Raw genomic sequence first — 13,529 nt, 5'->3', positions numbered from 1 at the left:
AGATGTCCCGACTTGTGCCAGTTCCCCCACTGCTGTGCTTCTGCTTTTTAAATGTATTAAGAGCTGGCAGGCTTTCAAGCCAGCTCCCCCCAGCACCTGCTCCTGTTCCCCCTGCTGCTGGAGGCAGCAAGGGTGGGAGGAAGCAACTAGTTGAGGGACTAGTCGACTATCCGATAAGCGTTTGCTTATTGGATAGTCAACTAGTTGCTTACATCCCTACTGTTCACATACCTAACACTGACTGACTGTCCCGGAGTGAGTCCAGGAACCCCGCAAAAGAGTGAGCTCACTACCAGAGGAGGGGGATTCTTTGATGCGGGGCCATGCTGTGCTGTGGGCAGGTTCTTCATCGAGCGGTATCCCTGTGAGTGCTCCACTCAGGTCTTGGTGCATCCTCGCACTGCTGATCAAAGAATTTGTTGGTGAGCAGTGTACCCTCGTGCTTTGTCTGTGCACTCCGTGCCTTGCACTCCTGCTGTTCTTTGAGTGTGCGCGCGACGCAGGCCCCCTCCGTTCTTTTTCTACTGTCCTCAGCTGAAGACGGAGTCAGAGCAGTGCTTTTCTTTTCTGACAGGAAAACAAAACAAATAGCATAGTTAGTTCAGTAATGCTTCATAGTTTAGTCAGTTAACAATAGTTTCAATGTTTACCCGAAAAAAAAAAAAAAAACCCAAACCCATGGCTTTTCTTTCAACATGCCGAGTTCTCCTGGCTTTAAGAAATGCGACTCATGCCATGGCTCAGTGCCTATTTCAGACGGACATGCCGCCTGTATTAAATGTCTCAGAGACTCACGCAGCATAGAAGTGCCTGCATTGTCAAAATATGACAGCTGGGGCCAGAAAAGAAAAGACCGCAAAATTTGGCTAAAAAACTTCCTTTAGGAGAAGTTCCTAAACCATTAGGGGACAAGTCTGAGAAGATACGGGGACAGTAAAGGCCTGTTGACAGAGCTGCTTTTCACCATCATGTAGAGGCTCACAAGTTTCGCGGGCTTCCCCAGCATGCTCGTTACTAGCGTTGCCCCAAGCTTCCCATTCCCCAGTGCTGTCAGTCTCTGGCACCGCAGAGAAACGCAAGACTACATCAGCCAGGGGAGCTGAGTCAGAGCCTAAGCGCTCTGCTCAAGCTGGTGCCACACTAAGGCAACGGCACTGACAAAGCTGCATATGCCACCATTGCCAGCACCTACAGGCACCCCTATGATGCCCGAGCAAGCTGTCCCTGGGCAATTTGAACCCGAACGCACTCCAACACCAGAACATAAGAAAACATCATGTAAGACTTCTTGTTTACAAAAATCCCCACAGCCAAGTACTCCTCTGAGACCAGGAGCTTGTTTACCTCGCTCCTCTGTCCTCTCATGTTAATGTGCACAGCCACCCATGCCTACCACCCAAGAGGTACAGTATCAGCATTGCCACAACACACAGCTACACAAGTTCCTCACACTCCGAGATCTATTAAACCAGACCAGGCAGTTTTTCAGATATCACCCTCTCCACTAACAGATGACCTAAAACAATTCCAAGAATTATTTAAATGTGTGGCTCAGTCACAGGACATTACACTCCAAGAGGTTCAAGACACACAATACAAATTACTTATGATACTACAACCCACAGCATCCTCAAAGATAGCCTTACCCATTAATGAAGCTATCTTGGAACCTTCAGAGGTACTTTGGCAAACCTTAGCCTCTATCCCCCTCCAACAAATCACAGGGTGGATAGAAAATACTTTTTCCCAGGAAAAGGCATGGACTTCCTCTTCACGCATCCCCAACTGAACTCACTAGTTGTAGACTCGGTTAATCACAAGTCCAAACAACCACAATGTAAGTCTACACCTCGAGACAAGGAACATAAGTGGCTAGATATCTTTGGCCACAAGGTATATTCTTCTGCCACCCTACAATTTAGAATATTGAATTATACATCCCTCCTGGCTAACTATGATCATGCCAACTACACTAGAATAAAGGAACTGGTACATGACCATCCTGAGAATGAGGGCACACCTCCAGTCCATTATCAAGGAGGGCCTATCCATAGCAAAAACTGCCCTACAGACTGCAGTGGATGTTGCTGCCAGAGCCACAGCTATAGCAATTGTAATGCATAGGGTCTCATGGCTACAATCATGAGTCCCCCAAAGAATTACAATCTAAAGTGGAGGACCTCCCCTTTGATAGAAACCAGCTGTTCGCTATAAAGACAGACGAAGTCCTACACTCAATGAAGGACTCACGTACCACACTCTGCACTGTGGGGATGTACACCCCACCAAACTAGAGATGCAAATACACTCGCTACCAAAGACCAAGAGACTATAACTACTACAGACAACAGCAGAGGCTATACGAGAACAGGCCCAAGCAACGTTCCAACAGAAAGAGGACTCAACAGAACCTGTCTTCTAATGGCCAGTCGACTTCACACAAACAAAAAATTTGAAGTTTTGGTTGGGGGGAGGAGGGTGAGTGACCACCCTATAGATCCAGTACATCCAAATGTCATCTTCCATCACTGCCTGAGACCCTTCTACCAAGAATGGGCCACAGCTATAGCAATTGATACGAATGATACGGCCAAGAATGACCTTGAGCGGGTTACTGCAGATTATGTAGCACTGGGAAGAAGGATCAAAGAATTCGGAGCACTAGCGGTGTTCTCATCCATCCTCCCTGTTGAAGGGAAAGGACTGAGCAGGGATTGTCGAATTGAGGACATAAATGCGTGGTTGCATAGGTGGTGTCGGAGAGAGGGCTTTGGTTTCTTCAACCAGGGGACTCTGTTCCGGGCACAAAGATTGTTAGGAAGAGATGGGATCCACCTAACAAAGAGAGGAAGGAGCATCATCTTGAGCAGGCTTGCAAACCTAGTGAGGAGGGCTTTAAACTAGGATCGTCGGGGGAAGGTGACCAAAACCCTGAGGTGAGTGGGAAAGTCAGATACTGGGAAGAAATGCAAAGAGGAACAAGCAAAAAAGGAGGACCCCGATTCGAATGGAGAACGTAGGGCGATCAACTGGTTATCTGAGGTGCTTGTACACCAATGTGAGAAGCCTGGGCAACAAACAGGAAGAATTGGAGGCCCTGGCCCAGTCCAAGAAATATGATTTAATTGGGATAACAGAGACTTGGTGGGATGACTCAAATGACTGGAGCACTGTCATGGAAGGGTATAAACTGTTCAGGAAGAACAGGCAGGGGAGAAAAGGAGGAGTTGCGTGATATGTAAGAGAGCACTACGATTGCTCTGAACTCCAGTATATAGAGGGAGAAAAGTCTGTTGAGAGTCTATGGGTTAAGTTTAGAGGTGCAACCAACAGTAGTGATGTTGTGATTAGTGTCTACTGCAGGCCACTGAATCAGGTGGATGAGATAGATGAAGCTTTCTTCAGACAACTGAGAAAAGCTTCCAGATCGCAGGCTCTGGTTCTCGTGGGGGACTTTAATCACCCTGACATCTGTTGAGAGACCAATACGGCAGTACACATGCAATCCAGGAAGTTTTTGGAGAATGTTAGGGATAACTCCTTGGTACATGTGTTGAAAGATCCGACCAGGGGCCGTGCGCAGCTTGAACAGGGAGGAACTGATAGGGGAAGTAGAGGCGTGTGACAACCTCGGAAGCAGTGATCATGAGATGATAGATTTCAGGATCCTGACCAAAGGGAGAAAAGAGAGTAGAAAAATACACACATTGGACTTCAGAAAAGCAGACTTTGACTCCCTCAGAGACTCCCTCTGAAGGGCAAAATCCTCTGGGATGCTAACATGAAGGGGAAAGGAGTCCAGTAGAACTGGCAGTATTTTAAAGAAGCCTTATTTAAGGTACAGAAAGAAACAATCCCGATGCATAGCAAGAGAAGCAAACCTGGTAGGAGACCGGATTGGCTTACAGGGAACACCCTTGGTGAACTTAAGCACAAAAAGGGAGCTTACAAAAAGTGGAAACTTGGACAAATGACCAGGGAGGAGTTTAAATGTATAGCTCGAGAATGCCAGGGGGTTAGCAGGAAGGGGAAAGCGCAATTGGAATTGTGACTAGTGAAGGATGTGAAGGATAACAAGAGAGGTTTCTACAGCCATGTTAGCAAGAAGAAAGTGATCAGAGAGGGCGTGGGGCCCCTGTTGGATAAGGGAGGTAACCTAGTGACAGATGATGTGGGGAAAGCTGAAGTACTCAATGCTTTCTTTGCCTCTGTCTTCACGGACAAGGTCTGCTGCCAGACTAATGCGCTAAGTGATGCAAGATGGGATGAAGATGGTCAGCCCTTGGTGGGTAAAAAACAGGTGAGGAACTATCTAGAAAAGTTAAACGTACACATATCCATGGGTCCGGACTTAATGCATCTGAAGATACTGAGGGAGTTGGCAATTGTCATTGAGGAGCCTTTAGCCATTATCTTTGAAAAGTGGAGATCGGGAGAGATCCTGGATGATTGGAAAAAGGCAAATGTAGTGCCCATCTTCAAAAAAGGGAAGAAGGATGATCCAGGGAGTTATAGGCCAGTCTTACCTCAGTCCCTGGAAAAATCATGGAAGGGATCCTTAAGGAATCCATTTTGAGGCACTTGGAAAAGGGGAAAATGATCAAGAATAGTCACCATGGATTCACAAAGGGCAAATCGTGCCTGACCAATCTGATTAGCTTCTATGTTGAGGTAACTGGCTCTGTAGACATGGGAAAGTCAGTGGATGTGATATACCTTGACTTTAGCAAGGCTTTTGATACGGTCTCCCACAATATTCTTGCTAGATAGTTAAGGTAATGTGGATTGGATAAATGGATGGTAAGATGGATAGAAAGCTGGCTAGAAGGCCAGACCCAGCAGGTAGTGATCAACGGCTCGATGTCAGGATGGCGGTCTGTTTCTAGCGGAGTGCCCCAAGGTTCGGTTCTAGGACTGGTTTTGCTCAATATCTTTATTAATGAGCTGGATGAGGGAATGGATTGCACCCTCAGCAAGTTTGCAGATGACACTAAGCTAGGGGTAGAGGTAGATACACTCGAGGGCAAAGAGAGGGTCCAGAGTGACTTAGACAAATTGGAAGATTGGGCCACAAGAAATCTGATGAGGTTCAACAAGGACAAGTGCAGAGTCCTGCACTTGGGACGGAAGAATCCCAAGCATTGTTACAGGCTGGGGACCAACCAGCTAAGTAGTAGTTCTGCAGAAAAGGACCTGGGGATTATGGTGGATGAGAAGCTGGATATGAGTCAACAGTGTACCCTTGTAGCCAAGAAGGCTAATGGCATATTAAGTTGCATTAAGAGGAGCATTGCCAGTAGATCCAGAGATGTGATTATTCCCCTTTATTCGGCTCTTGTGAGGCCACATCTGGAATATTGTGTCCAGTTCTGGGCCCCCCACTGCAAAAAAGATGTGGAGAGCTAGTACACACACAGCTAGTACATGCTGTTTTGGGATAGAGGGGCCACTTACATGCTCCACTGCAGAACCCCATCCTAGCTGGCCAGTCTCTTAATGGTATGGCCACCCCTCAGTACTCACTCAGCAGTAATGCTATCCCCTGCACTCGCTGCCTCCAATGATGACTGAGTATCGTGTCCCTGCTCTCTCTGCCCCTTCCCTTTCCATGTTCTGGGAAACAGTCCTATTCCCGGCACTTCCCATTTTCCTGGCACAACCAAACCTGACCTTGCTTTAAGTTAGGGTAAGAGGAAGCTTCATACCAAATTTGGTGGGCCTAGTTCTTACCATTTATGAGGAGTTCTTGAACAAATTAACTCACAGACAGATGCACACATCTCTCTCTATATATAGATAAGCAATAGTAAACATGCAGGTATGCAGGAAACAATTAGATTGATAGTCAGCTGTTTAGCCTTTTCAGTAATTTCATCACTTTTCCTTCTTGACAAGGCAATAGTACTAACTTTTACAATTTCATGTAAGTTTGTAAGAAAAGCAAACAAGCTTGTGAATAACTAACTTTTCTTGTGTATTCTCATTGGCTTGATGGGAGCAATTCACTTAAGTAAAAGTAAGCACAAATAAAAGTGATTGCAGGATTGAGGCTTAAAGTTTTATGATTTTTTTTTTTTTTAACCAGGTAATGAAGTGACTAACCACCTGGGGCTGCAGCTAAATGAAGTGGGGGAGGGAGGAAGGAACTCTAATTTTACACTAAGTATCTTTTTTCCCCATGTGCTCATATAAATCACTCTTTGAAATCAACCCAGTAAAATTCACAGAGCCCAACCAAACTCTAAAGAGGGCTGGGGTCTACTCGGACTCCAGCAAAAAAGAAATTTAGAAAAATCAATTTGAGTTTTTTTCCCACAGTACAGAATGAGCTACTTGGAGCTAATGGTCTTGCTTTTGAAAATATTGACCTGTATCTTGATGAGGTCATAATGAGATTCCTCTCCAATATTACTCCTAATTTAGTTGGTAATTGATAAACCTTCTTGTCCTATTCTAAAAAATCTGCTTAAATTACTCAATCATACACCTTCTAAATTGTATTAATCTAAGAAACATCTGAAAGAATGTGTGATGAAAGTTCCAAGTAACTTTGTTCTTCAAGATCCATCTATTAAATTATCAAAGAGAAAAAAGGGAAATAAGAAGAGTACCATCTCAGTCTCCAGCATGGGGTAGGGTCTTTACTGTCATTGATTTCATCTGCCTGTTCAGCCAGGGTAATGTCATCATAAAGAAATCCTGGAATAAATATCATTTATGCTTCAGTCCCTAAGATGCATAATGTGTTTATTCTCAGATCTTTGCTGGGTGTGTCTATTCCTAACAATAAATCATTAGCTCCAAAGGCTACTCTTGCAAATTGGACACCAGTGTCTCTTGGATCGCAGCTACTGAGTGTAATATATATTGTTCTTTGAGAAGTATCCCCATGGGTGCTCCACCCTAGGTGCATTAGCGCCGCTACACCCCAATCAGAGATTTGTGATAGCAGTGCCCGTGGCCGACAGCACATGGAGAGTGCTGGTGCGAGTGGTCTGAGTTAGCTCCTCCGTGTGCGCAGCCATCCATCCTCAGTTCCTTCTCAACCACCGCTGACTTCAGTCGCATCTCAGCAGTTGCGATCTTTACCTCACTACTAAACTACAGTATAGTTTATAGTATTAGAAGATAGTTATTGCTTCATTACCTTTGTACTTAAAAAAAAATTATTTTGTTATTTTCATTTCTTACTTAGAATATTATATTAGGAATAGACAGGTAATTGAACTCTCGGCGATAACACATGCTGAAATCTTGCCTTTCTGGGACATGCCGCGCTCGCCCGGTTTTAAAAAGTGAACAGGTTGTAAACTGTCCTTATCTATATCAGATGTACATGACCTGTGAGTCCGCTGTCTGGGTGAGGAGCACCCTACCGATCAGTGCCCTCACTGCAAAAAACTGACATCCCGAACAAGAAAGATGAAATTAAAGATGATATACTTGGAGAAAAAGACTCATCTAGCTTCAGACCCCGAGCACTACCCCCCTCCCCCCGCAAGCATCCACCCCCTGAGGTGGCATCAAAGAGGAGAGCTACCACTATGTCAGCTCAAAGGACCACCATAAGAATCAACAGCCAAAAAAGAGGTTCCACTTCTCATCAGGGACAGACTCTCCCTCGAGGAAGCATCCCCTCCTCACCAGTATTGCCCGCATGCCCTCAGAACTAAAAGGGTTGAACAAGCAGTCTGGTACCGGGACTGGCATCGACAAGGCAGTGACTCCCAAGCAAAATGCTCATGCCTCATCAGAGGTATAGCTGGAGGCGAAATGCAAACCCTCCATGCCAGCACCGAGCAAAAAGCCACTCGCACCGACCATGGCAATCGACAGTACAGCTAGTTCTATTGGCAGCAACAAAGCGGTGCTTGGAAGCGGCAATGGGCAGCTCAGCAGCGCTATTGGCACCAACAAAGCATTCAGCGCCGGCAAAGCACAAAAGGCAAAGGACACCAAGTCTAATGCCGCTATAGACACCAGCAGCACTACTAGTCCTGCTAATGCCCTGTCACCTGCCACCAGCACAGCAGTTCACGACCGTGGGGGAATTCTTAGTGACATCAGTACCGGGAACACCCCTTTTTGGTAGCAATGGCATTCCACATACCTCGAGGCATAGCTTTATCATCCACTCCGGCCACATCAATGGCCCCAGTATTCAGTTATGATGAAGATGAGGTACTCATCCATACATATTTACAGTGGTACTCCTCGCCCCAGCCCAACCAGCACTGGCAACCTCAGCAATGGCTCCCATCTCCTATCCCAGCAAACTGGCCATACTGGGACGCATGGGCACCATACCGACCACAGCAGATGCAGCCACCACAGCACCCATCCCCAGCACCAAAATCAAGCACTATAGCAGAACACTCTCCAGACCAATACAGTTCAGACACGGTGGAGGAGGAAGTAGACATTATGTGCAATGATCGCACACCCCCTTCTCCTCCTGTGAACAAGCCATCAGCTTCTACTGATGATACAATCATGCTGCCACCACTGACAGCTGGGGATGACTTCAGGTCATTTGAAGAACTCTTAAGAGTTGCTGACACACTGGAGATCTACTTGACTACTATGCCAAACAAACTCACAAACATACTACATACATCTCCATACATGAAACTAGCTCTCCCAATAAATGAGGCTCTCGTGGACCCGGCTAAATATTTCTGGCAAACGCCAGCCACAATATCACCAACCTGCAAGAGGTCAGATTGAAAATAATATGTCGCCCCTAAAGGAGCAGAATTCCTATTCTCCCACCCATCTCTGAATTCATTAGTGGTGGATGCAGTTAACCGAAGAGGCAAGCTCCCCGAACTGTCCCCTACAACAGGGACTGGAAGAGGCTGGACATGATGGTTAGAAAAGCATACTCATCGGCAAGCCTCCAGCTCTGTATAGCCAATTAAACGGCATTATTAGCAAAATACACACATCACACTTTTGATCAATTAGCTGTCTTTATCGAATCCCTTCCAGATAACAAAAGGGTTCAATTCAAGTCCATTTTACTGGAAGGGGCACTAATTTCTAGAACAGCCTTACAGGCTATGCTGGATTCCACAGACACAGCAACCAGATCTTTGGCCTCTGCAGTAGTGATGAGGTGAGCATCCTGGCTTCAGCTCTCAGGATTCCCAAGAGAGGTGCAGTCAGTGGTCGAGGACCTGCCATTTGACGGGATCAAGCTCTTCGCCAAGTCCACAAATGCCTTCTTACCCACCCTAAAGGACTCACGAGCAACATTAAAGACTCTGGGCATCCATGCACCTGTTACAAAGAGAAAGCAGGACAGACTATTTACACAGAGATACAGATCCACACCCTTTAACCAGCTGCACTTCCAGTACAGGACAAGCACTTCCAGTACAGGACTTTTAACAGCCCCATGATCGTTCTCAAAGGTTCTATCAGTAGTAACTGCACACTTACAGAAAAGGGGCATCACTATATTTCCTTACCTAGACAATTGCCTAGTAACAGGCACCACAGAGCAACATACAACACAGGCAGTCAGCACCATCAGAGACCTATTCAGCAACCTCGGAGTCCAGATAAAAATAGCAAAGTGCACAGACCCCAACTCCTACATTAGAGTGTATAGGGGCACAGTTAGACTGCATGAAGTCCATAGCCTCTCTACCAGAACACAGGTTCACAACAATAAAAGACCTTATATCAACGGCACAGGCCAGCCCAGTAGTAACAGCCAGCCTCCACATGAGACCTCTACAAGCATGGCTTCACACAGTGTACAAGCCATGCACCCATCACATAAACAACTCACCATACTGTGGAAGAAAACAAGCCTTCACTCTGCATTGTGTTTAAGCAACAAGTAGCCAGAGGCAGTTTTATTACGAGCTGCAGCAAGGGAAAAAATGGTTCGGACGGGGGGAGCCCCCCCCCCTTCCGAGGTAGATCTTCGAATACAAGCAATTATGAAGCAGTTTATATACTGTCTATTAGATATAACAACAATAACAATTAGTCTCCTTCCCATTACAAACACCAATAGTTAACAGGTATTTAGTTCCACCCAGATGCTCCTTATCTCAAGGTCCCTGCCAGAGTCAGCGTTCTATCCCTATCTCCGTATAGAGGCAAGAGGCAAAGGCAGCGTCTAATTACAGATCTCGCATTGTCAGGCCACAGACTTAGCCTGACACTTGCTCTCTTGTTAACAAGACCAAGATGGCTGCACACAAATTCTCTTATTCCCTTTTCCTGCCTCCACAATACCAATCAGGATAAAGGCCTCCCTCACATGGTGGACCCTACATGACAATATATGTGCTGGAGTCCCCTTCCAAAGAACCCCACCATCAGTAATGATCACTACAGACATTTCATTAATGAGTAGTGATCACCATCAGTAACGAGCACTACAGACATTTCATTAATGAGGAATACCGGCTCAATGGACCAAATACAATACAGGGAAACACATCAACCTGCTTGAACTCAGGGCAGTAAGAAATGCATTCACACATTTCCTCCCGCTCGTGCAGGACAGAACAGTCCAGATCCTTGCAGACAATATAACTACAATGTACTATTTCAACAGCTAGGGAGGGAACAGGTCATACGAACTTTGCCAAGAAGCAGTCCACTTATGGGAGTGGTGCATTCCAAGGAATATACACCTTGTCACAACTTACATCCCAGGCAAGGACAATACTCTAGCAGACATCCTAAGCAGGTAATTCCCGCAAAACCACAAATAGGAAATAAACCCTTCAGTGCTGACCTTCCTCTTCAAGAAGTGGGGGTTCAGTGGATCTATTTGCCACACACAACAATGCCCGTTTCCCACAGTATTGCTCCAGAGTGTACATAGGGTACAACTCCCTTGGGGATGTCTTTGCCATACCGTGGAAGGCACATCTGTACTACACATCCCCCCCATTTCCACTGATACAACATGTAATCCTCAAGATCAAACAAGACAGGGCCAGAGTAATTCTTATAGAACCCAACTGGCCCAGACAAACATGGTATCCATACTTCTTGGAGATGAGCATCTAATCACCGAATCACTTCCCACCAGTCCGAGCTCTGCTTATACAATGCAATGGTCAGCTTCACCATCCTGACATACGAACACTTGATCTCCAAGCGTGGATGTTAGCAGGCTAAACGATATGGAATGGGCTTACCAGAACCAGTACAACACATCCTCAAAAATTCCAGGAGACCTACAACGAGAAAAACACAGACAGAAATGGAAGCACTTCACAACTTGGTGCTCGACCCACAAGTATGAGCCAGTCCACACACACATAACACACATACTACAGTATGTGTACATACTGAGCTCTGTAAGTGTACACCTCACCTCCATGTCAGCCTTCCACCCTCCACTGCAATTACACTCTGTCTTTACCCACCCACCTGTCAAAAGATTCCTGCGAGGTCTACAAAACATGTTCCCACCCCTTAAAGACCCAACACCAGCATGGGATTTAAATCTCGTACTGACAGTGCTCGTGTGCAGGCCCTTCAAGCTGCTAACTACATGCTCTTTATTATGTCTCTTGATGAAGATTGCATTCTTTGTCGCAGTTACTTCTGCAAGATGGATAGGAGAATTGGGGGCTCTCATTTCAGACCCACCATACACGATATTCCACAAAGACAAAGTAGTTTTGAGAACACATCCTAAATTAATCCCAAAGGTACTTACCTCCATTCATTGCAATGAACCAGACTTGCCTGTCTTCTGCCAAAGGGAGAAGGTGCTTCATACTTTGGACATCCGCAGGGCACTTGCCTTTTACTTACAACGCACAAAGCCATTCCACAAATCTTCACAATTATTCATCTCATCCACAGAGAGATCACAGGGATTACCCATATCAAAATAAAGGCTATCTGGTGTATACATTAGCACAAAAGGAGCCACCTCCTAACATAAGAGCTCACTCCACAAAAGCCATGGCGGCTACTACTGCATTCCTATAAGGTGTTTCAATGGAACACATCTACAGGGCAGCCACTTGGGCATCTATACACACATGCACACCACACTATGCCATCCAGACATTTGCAGACTCAGAAACAAAATTTGGCCAAACAATATCATCAGTCAGAGTCACACACACCGAAGCTTCCACCTCCTAACAGGACCACTGCTTCTAATCTCCTAAAGTGGAGCACCCACAGGGACACTCCTTGAAGAAGGAGGGAAGGTTACTCACCTCTTCAGGAATTGGAGTTCTTCAAGATGGTTGTCCCCGTAAGTGCTCCATCATGCACCCTTCCTTCCCTCGATTTCGGACTTACATGTATACAGGTCATAGAAGGAACAGAGGATGACCAGCTGTGCATGTGGAGTAGCTAACTCAGACCGCTTGCTCCAGCACTCCATGTGCGCTGCCAGCCATGGGCACTTCTAGCACAAATCTCTCATCAGGGCACAGCGGCGCTGACACACCTAAGGTGGAGCTCACATGGTGTCAACCATCTCGAAGAACTCCAGTTACTGCATAGATGAGTAACCTTCCCTTACTAACCCAGCTGTATCAATGAAACCTCAATCACAAGCCATATACCTGAAGGCAGATGCCAAGTGCAGCAGTGAGTGTCTTCTCCAGCAGGAAGCACTGCAACCCAGCTTCCAGAGGATGACCTGTGCTTTTTGTCATTACTACAGGAGCAGCTTGCTTCAGCTCTCAAAGACCTAGAGGAGAGGGTTCCAAACAAGGCTCTGAATGGACATGTGGATCTGTTGCTTAGGGACACAACAGCAAGAAAATGGCAGGTGAGGGAGGGGAGAGTGAGCAGGTCACAGGTACACATAGGAGGGAAGAAGTAAGAAATCTAGATTAATTCTGTCAGGGTCCTAGCATAGAGCACCACTGGTGGCTGTGATTGGGGGTGGCCCCTTAGCTCTATGGGGTACTGGTGACTCCTTTGGCAGCAACTAATGAGCAGTCCCTATCAGACACAATGTACTTATCTGTAGCCCTCCCTAGCTAACTTTGTACAGATTCCCCACCCTGAGCATCTGGGGCAGCATGACTACTACCACACCCACATGACACTGATTCACCGAGACTGTGCACCCCTCAGGACAAGGGAAAGGAAGAGGAGCAGCTAGCAGTGGGGGCAGAGAGGAGACTTCTGCAGCAGCGCCTAGCATGTCTACAGCGAGCTGTTGCAAGGCTGGAACATGACAAAACTCAGCTGGAGCAGCTCAACACCCAACTCAGGAAGACTCTAGAGCAGGTGAGCCAGGTTCTCTTTGAAACTCCCCAGGTCCCTTTGACACTAGGAATGACAGCCACACCTACATATTCCATCACCACCTGACCAATCCCACGTGCTACATCGCTGTCTGTGTATGCTGTGACGGAGCGGGTCCGCCCCCCCCCCCCCCGGGAGGCGAGCCCGCCCCGCACTAAACCCGCGGTCGCCCTGGCTAGCCTCGGGGTGACTCCCCCCCCCCCCGAGGGGGACGTGCGCCGTATGTTCGGCCGCCAACGCTCGGCTGAGCGGCGGCGCCAGGGATTCCC

The 13,529-nt window shown here is 46.7% G+C and overlaps 1 protein-coding gene across 13 annotated transcripts in view; it reads left to right on the top strand.

Annotated features, from left to right (window-relative positions):
* CEP250 (centrosomal protein 250) overlaps positions 1–13,529 on the top strand; it is a 168,035-nt gene that overhangs the window by 137,288 nt on the left and 17,218 nt on the right. For 12 of the 13 annotated variants that reach the window (XM_075901439.1, XM_075901443.1, XM_075901444.1 and 9 more), the window contains 2 exons: positions 12,668–12,775; positions 13,087–13,242. In XM_075901439.1, coding sequence (XP_075757554.1) covers positions 12,668–12,775; positions 13,087–13,242 — 264 coding nt within the window. The remainder of the gene's footprint in view (positions 1–12,667; positions 12,776–13,086; positions 13,243–13,529) is intronic. The other variant, XM_075901440.1, reaches the window with a different exon arrangement.

This window comes from Pelodiscus sinensis, chromosome 18 (genome assembly GCF_049634645.1).
Source record: "Pelodiscus sinensis isolate JC-2024 chromosome 18, ASM4963464v1, whole genome shotgun sequence".
Lineage (NCBI taxonomy): Eukaryota > Metazoa > Chordata > Testudines > Trionychidae > Pelodiscus > Pelodiscus sinensis.
The sequence above is the reverse complement of the archived record's forward strand: the minus strand, read 5'-3'. Positions and strand labels throughout refer to the sequence as shown.